The 7,271-nt window shown below is 49.0% G+C and overlaps 1 protein-coding gene across 1 annotated transcript; it reads left to right on the top strand.

Annotated features, from left to right (window-relative positions):
- The first annotated feature begins 2,614 nt into the window (after positions 1-2,614).
- LOC104636549 (lysozyme C, milk isozyme) lies at positions 2,615-5,518 on the top strand. The gene is made up of 4 exons (XM_010303734.2): positions 2,615-2,753; positions 2,859-3,017; positions 4,144-4,222; positions 5,452-5,518. The coding sequence occupies exons 1-4, from the start codon at positions 2,615-2,617 to the stop codon at positions 5,516-5,518; spliced, it is 444 nt and encodes a 147-aa protein (XP_010302036.2).
- Positions 5,519-7,271: the final 1,753 nt, after the last annotated feature.

The raw sequence follows: 7,271 nt of genomic DNA on the forward strand, positions 1-7,271 counted from the left end.
CTTTTGTCAGTTCATTCCCAGGCTCTTAAGTCATGGGGTTAGGGCTGCAGTACTAGGCAGCCGACATTTCTGCAGCAGCAAAGATGAAAGTCAGACAAAATAATCCAAAGAAGTGCTTAACTGTGGCTATTAAGTCCCAAAGGATTTATTGGAGTTTACTTTCCTCTGACTTCTAGGAGAGACTTCGGCTGAAGTCCATTAAGCAAATTAAAAAGCAGAAAGAAAATAAACACAGATTAATGGAGATAGGAATTTTATAAAGGAAAGGAAAGGAAACAGCCAGACCTTGTGACAAAGCTCCTGGGCTGCTATTCAGGTTTTAAGGCCCCCAGACCTTATAAATGGAGGAGATTATTCTCTTCACGTTGCCCTGCTGGTAGTCGTAAAAGGGAGTTAATAGAATTTTTTTTCCCCCACTGAGAAGTCCTGTAGAAACTTGAGTAATAATATAATCCATAATGTTTCAGTTCAGTGCATGACATGCAGCTATTTGTTCCTTTGTTTTCAGGCAGGGAACTGAGCTGTAAATCTTGTAGCGACACAGACACTGTACTGGCTCTGTGGCATTTTATCTCCTGCTGAAACTGAAACCCATCTAAGCAGCTTCCCACACAATTAGGGACTTGCATGTCAGAACAACCAGGCGGGATTTCTGTATTTATTACTTTGGCATCACAATTAATATTTGATCCAGAGGAGATATCACAGACATGTTTGAAACCTCATTTTGCTTGTTAAAAAATACTTTGAAACCAAGAAGATGAGCAAATTATGTCATTATGGAGCCCTGTTATTTATTATCTTTAGATAGTTTAAATTAAAGCAAATGCTCCCATAAGGGGGAGATTCCTTCCGCTGCTCCTCTTTTAGATGAATTTCTAATTTTCATTGAGTTTATTAGTCTTCATGGCCAAAACCAAAGAGATACCAGAATGGTAAGACAAGAGTGAATAAACACCTCCACCTTGCTGTGTGGCCAGGTCGTGGTTCAGCTGTGTGGTGATGCCAGCCCGTGGGGCAGAGGTGGCTTTCGTTGACTCAGCTGGAGATGCCAACATACTGACCACTCTGGGGAGAACAGAAAAACTCTTCAAGTCCTCGCCACAAACCTGAGGAGAACGGGTATGTCCGTATTTCTTTTTACTGCCTGGACTGGAAGACCCTCTTGCTAATTGTCTTTGCAGCATCTAAACCAGTACAAGTGTGTAATTCATCTCTTGCCTCTGCTCATCGATTGATCTGTGTGATAATTCTTGGTTTGCTGCTTATTCATGCGCAACTCCCTGTAGAAATTAAAACATTTTGGACACAAATTTACTTGAATTTTGTTCATGAGATCCCACCTCTGTCCAGCTGGAGGCACTGGAAACAGTTCTGCTATTATTCTCAGTGAGAAGGTGATATTTTTCTGTCTGCACAAGTGTCCTGCAATATGAGCTTAAAATATAGAATATATCCCTGCTGGTAGATTCACTTGCAGGATTAGTTTTCAGGTCACTCCCTGAAAAGCACAGCCACAGCTGTGATGCTCCCTGGCTGTGCTGGATCCCTGTTCCCGTGGCGTGGGGCAGGGCTTTTGGTTTCATCAGTGTGTGGGGGTTCTGGAAGGGCAAGCAGTTGCCAGGGGACACCCCTGAGGGACGCCCACCCCAGGCCTGCTGCTGAGCCCCGTTGCTGGAGGTACCAATTTCTTTCTCCAGTTATACATGGGTTTTTTATTAAGCAGCCCCTACTGCCCTTGCTCACAGAGGATGATCACAAGAGGCAGCACCAGAGGGTACCCCTTGTCTCTGCCGCTTGCTGCAAACCGCTCTGCAGGGCTGCAAATGCCTCTGGTTGCATGGGCACCTGGGCATAGCCTGCCAGGGCTGCAGGACTGCTCTGCGCTGCATGGCCAGAAGGCAAACCACATGGCAGGTTTGGTAAAAGAGGGTATACTGGGAGGACGAAAGAAAGAAAGGAGGGATGAGAAAGAAATAACTCCAAGGAAAGGATTTTAATTCCGTTTGTTGAAGTGCGGATTTGAAGTCTTTCCTCAGACAAACTTCCTGGACTCGTAGAATGTGACTTACTGTGCGTGCTGGTAATTGTGTAAAAGGCTGTTGTGCAAACCGAGACTAAGGGTTAGTGAGTTTGGCTATGGCTCCCCAACAGCAATGAGGTCACTGCACATCACGGCTTCTGCTCAGAGGCTGACCAGCAGCAGGGTAAGAGGCTGAGATGTCTGAGCAGCTAAAGCAGGTAACTGTTCCCTTAGTGGGTCCCACTTGTCAGCTTTCCAGTTCCTACGGGACACCCGACCTTTCACCACTAACATAAGAAAACTGCAAAATGGCAGTGCCTGAAGCAATGAGTTTTCCATGTCTGCACCGATAAAACCTGTTTGTGGCCCGGGCTGTCCAGCATAGCCACTGTGTACGTGCATGCCTGCACACATGGGTGTGCACACCCCAATGGCAGGCGGGAGCAGCCCAGGGTCACCAGAGCCAGCCGTGTCACTACCTGCTGGGGAGCTGGCCTTGGATGTCTAACTGTGCTTTACTGCCTGCTTACACCTTGTTTTTACCTTTGGCCCTGGCGATCCCAGTATGTGAGGACCAGCAGCCCTGCAGGAATGGGGTCTCCCGTGATGCTGCTGCTGCTAGCCTTGCTGAGCGCGGTCACCAAAGCCAAGGTGTTCGGTCGCTGTGATCTGGCTCATGTGCTCCAGGAAGAGGGGCTGGATGGCTACGGGGGCTACAGCCTCGCAAACTGTGAGTTTCAGTCCCCTGTCTGCCTGCAGTCTTTCCTTACCAGCTTCTGCCATCCCCACGGGTGGCAGCTGTGGCACAGCCTGAGTGCCTTCTGCCCCTACCCAGGGCTCTGCATGGCCTTTTACGTGAGCACCTTCAACACGGCAGCTCAGAGCATCAAAGCGGATGGCAGCGCCGACTACGGCATCTTCCAGATCAGCAGCCAGCTGTGGTGCACTGATGACCGCAGCCCCTCGGATAACGGCTGCAGGGTGGCTTGCAGGGGTACCACAGCACCGCTCCTCCAGAGCCAGCCCCAGCAGCGGAGGGAGCAGCCCGAGCCCTCCCACTCTGACCAACTTCACACCCGGGCCACAATGGAGCCATGGGGGCATGTGGAGCCCAACCTGGGCAACTCAGTGCCTGTGGCCACAGGAAGCTGGGGGTGATGAATGGCTGGGTCCAGCTCCTCTTTCGGCCTGTGCAGGGTGTGGGTAGCTCTGCTGACTCCTGAGGCTGGGGAGTGAGAGACCATGGCCATTACCAGAGGCATTTCTCCCAGGCACCACAGCAACGCTGCCTCCAAGCCTTCTCCAGGATTTCACCTTGCACCTCTAGGACAGCTCCCTTCCCTTGCCCCATATCCATTCTTTCCTCTCCTGGGACACTAGGGACCCCAGGGCTCTCTGGGTGTTTTGACAGTGGGTGGAAGATAGGCAGTCCTGATTTGGGTGGGTTGTGATGTGGGGCTGGATGAGATTCCCCTGGTTGCATCCCCCCGGTTGTGGAGTGAGCAGTTGGGAAAGCAATCATCCAAGGCTGTATTACTGTCAGGCAGGTCCAGGTCTTGGCTCAGGATCTGCCACCAGTGGGGAGCTCCCAGACAGACATGGGAAGGGTTTTGCTGTGTCTGACCAGCAGACACCCTGGTATGTGAGAAACCCAAGGTCTGGGAGGCTGGGGCTGGACTTCTTGTTCCTGTTCAGACCAAAACCTCCTTTTCCAGATAGGCAGAAAAGCTCCCTAATAGCTTTTTGTCCCCAGCAGAGCAGGCAGGAATGAATTGAAATATCATAAGCATAGATGGGTCTGCCTCCCATTTTTCCCCTTCCTTCCACCTTCTCTCAGACCTGTGATTACAGAGGCAGGCACACCAGCATTTGCAGGGGAAAACATACACTTGTGGTTGCTGCTGGCCGTGCAGAAGCAGATGAGGGTCCCTGCCTGGCAGCATTCAAGCTCCTGGGGCTGACGGCAGCCTGGCAGTGGGGAGAATGAGCAGCATCCAGCCCCACACCGATGCCTGGGTCTGCTCGAGTGCCCGGCCCTCGCTGCACCCCGCAGGGAAATCTGCTCCGGGCTGGTGTCCTGCCCTCAAGTGAGCTCATGGGGCTGTGTTCTCTCCCTGCAGATCTGCTATCAAGTAACATAACTGATGACATCATCTGTGCCAAGAGAATTGTGAGAAACCCACAAGGAATGAATGCCTGGTAAGGGGCTACGGGATGGTTTCTTTGGCAGGACTCATGTGTATTTCTGAAGGGGCATGGCTGCCCTTTGCCTGACTGTCACACAAAGGCAGCGCAGCCACACCGAAGAGGAGGAACCATGACTTCAAGGCTTTGCAGATGGGTGGGAATGGAGACAAACTTGCGCTGCTTCAAGCACTGCAAAACATCTCACAGGAAAGACGAGGGAGGAAGGAGCAGACAAAAAATGTTTCAGAAAAAAATCTTAGATGAAAAACAAATGCTCAGTAAAGAGCCCATTAGCCAGTAGCTTAGGCCTTCTAGATTTCTCTCTATCTTATGCTTTCAAAGTCCTTCAAAGAGCTCCTTCACCCACTTTTTGCTGTCTCTTATCTTAGCTGGAAGCAACTAGCATGTAAGCAATTCTTCCCAGAGCATTTGAGAGCGTTAATCACTGAAATATCCTGATGAATCTTGATGACAGCCCTTGCTCGGTGCAGCTCTGAACCATCCCTAGACTCCAGGCTGCTGTAACATAGGAAGCGTGTAAAGGCAGAATAATCAACAGGCTGAGAAAATAGAAGTGGGGATAGAAGACAATTCCAACGATGATATAAATATGTGGTTGTCTGAAGTCCCAAGGCATTTTGTGCAAAAATAGTGACGTTAACCACTGAATCCTGAATACGTTCCAAGTTGAGGGACAAAATTTTGCCTTCAGATTCCCCCCCCCCCCCCGCCCCCCACCATTGCAGTGGGACTCATTAGCCGGTTTTGCTTCCTGTGGTGGGCTGCTGCGAAGCCTGGCTCACCGCAAAAACAGCAGCATTTCTGAGTAGAGGTGAGGGAAGTAATTTCTGCGGCATACGCAGCAAACGGTCTCAGGGCCGTGATGAGAACATTGCTGTCGCATGGCCCACTGCATGCTCAACACACTGTGCTCAGCTGTGACATCCCAGCAAAGGAGGGACCCTGGCAGAGGCAGGAGGTGGCAGGACCTGCCATTGCAAGTCGTCGTTCCTGGCCAGGACTTGAGAGAGGTCAGGTGGCATCAAGGGACAGCGATGGCTGCACTCCTCAATGCGAGACGCTCAGTCAAAGTTGGAGGGTCTGCAAGTCCTTCTCCAGGGCTAGTGATGGGAGGTCCCTCATTGGGAAGGACCCTACAAAAAACAGAGCCTGCTCGTATTGGATATGAATTATATCAGTCTAGTACCTAAATAGTCTCTCTTTGTTTCTTCTGTCCTCAGGGAAGGCTGGGCAATGCACTGCAAAGGACGAGACCTGTCTGAGTGGGTGGAAGGATGTGAGCTGTGAGAAAATCCCCAGCTCAGCTCTGCTGCGGCTGACGGGGGCTGCCTCTCCTGTCCTGCAAGGGGAGAGCTTCCCCCTCGCTGCAAACACTTCTCAGTTCGTATTTGCAAACCCAAGGCATTTCACAAGGTATAAAATAACTTTAACAGTATCGCATTTTATTTTTTTAGAATAAACTCGACTTTCCATTTTCACATATGATTTAGGGTCCAGCCCCAAAAGATTTTCCTGAGGGTCTTTTTTGTGCATGTTTAAATGGGACAAGGAAGTGAAGGTCGGGAGCTGGGTAGATAGCAATACCCTTGGACACAGCTGATTTCTCTGGAGTTTTCAAAGAAACTGAAAAAGGAAAGACTTCAAAAAAGGATGCAAATCTGCAAGTTTTCCAACACTTCTTATTTATATATTTGTAATAAAAAAGCAGCAAAACACAGCCCCAAATATTACTAGGTAAAACTTACATCTGCTCAGCAGTGTAAGCTGTCCCTGTGGAAAGTCGAAGTGATGCACAGCCCTTTCAAAACCGCCAGGGCAAAGGAGGCGAGCGAGCTCTCCTGCCCGCCGTGCAGCCTGTGCCGTAACCGGCCGGTCCTGCAGCCAGATGTCTACAGCAGACCCTAGCTGTGCTCAGAAGCTATCCCTGTGCCGGCAGTGTTCCTCCACCGTGCAAAGGCCACGTGGAAGGAGAAGTCTAGTGTGGGAATGCCTGCAGCGCGCAGCTGGGAGGACGCAGGGACAGAGAGGGTTAAAGAGAAACGGTGGTGGTGGTGGTGGTGTCACCACAGATGAGCATTAGCTCTGCCTGCTGTTTTCTTTGAACGCTTGGGAAAGTACAAAAATACAAAGGAGTATTTTTTTATTATGTTGTGGTGGTTGTTCTTGTGTTTAAAAAGAGAAAAGAGAAAAACATCAGGACAAACTACTTGTTGTCAGTAGATGGGGTCTGAATCAAAATCTTACCTTCTAACACTGCTGAGCTTTGAAATCCAAGCCTAGGTCTAGAGATGTAAGCCAAGGATGGAGGCTTTAAATGTGTGATGATCGCCACTTCACCAAAACCAAATTCATTCAAATCAAAATGCTAGATTCTAACAGAAAATATACTTTAATCCTCAAAAAATCCTATTCATTTTTGTTCTAAGGAAAATCTGGGGCAATTACTATACAGTACTAGGAATTAAGGCCAAAATTTTCATCTGTGACTTAGTTGCATATTTTCTATGTTTTCTGGAGATGATGGATATCTCAAATACTTGAATGTTAGTGCTAGAGTCCCAGAGCACATATGAAAACACAGGGGAACTATGTTCACTTCTGGATGTGATCGGCCACAGTACTGTCAAACCACGTCCCATAGAAGCTCTGGTATCTTCCTCAGAGAAATATTTAGTTGACTCACAGCAGAGCTCTGAGGACACAGGGCAGCTGCCTTGTGTAAGATGTGATGGATAGCCTGACTCTGCCCTTTCACTTAAGGCAAAAATCTAGGTGTCCAGCTTCACTTTTACTTGGAAACCAAGTAAGGAACTTGTTTCAACAGTATCCATCTGAAATCCCAAGAAAGGCAAAGAGTATGTTTTCCTTGTTTTCTTGATGAAAGCAAATTTTCCGTTTATTTCTAGGAGGTAGTATTTGCAGGGGAAATTTGGTAATCCTCATGAAAAAACAGTATCCCCCAACCTGCAGCCTCCCTGGTGACACGAAGACTGCAGGTAATCTGGCACGCTGTCATGTCTGAGCACTGTAACTACTTGAG

Source organism: Balearica regulorum, chromosome 2, assembly GCF_011004875.1.
Source record: "Balearica regulorum gibbericeps isolate bBalReg1 chromosome 2, bBalReg1.pri, whole genome shotgun sequence".
Lineage (NCBI taxonomy): Eukaryota > Metazoa > Chordata > Aves > Gruiformes > Gruidae > Balearica > Balearica regulorum.

Excerpts from the sequence above, each read along its gene's own strand:
- LOC104636549 (XM_010303734.2), top strand. The coding sequence starts at position 2,615 with ATGGGGTCTCCCGTGATGCTGCTGCTGCTAGCCTTGCTGAGCGCGGTC. Across the intron at positions 2,754-2,858 it reads GGGCTACAGCCTCGCAAACT|GGCTCTGCATGGCCTTTTAC; the intron begins GTGAGTTTCAGT and ends GCCCCTACCCAG. Across the intron at positions 3,018-4,143 it reads CTGCAGGGTGGCTTGCAGGG|ATCTGCTATCAAGTAACATA; the intron begins GTACCACAGCAC and ends CTCTCCCTGCAG.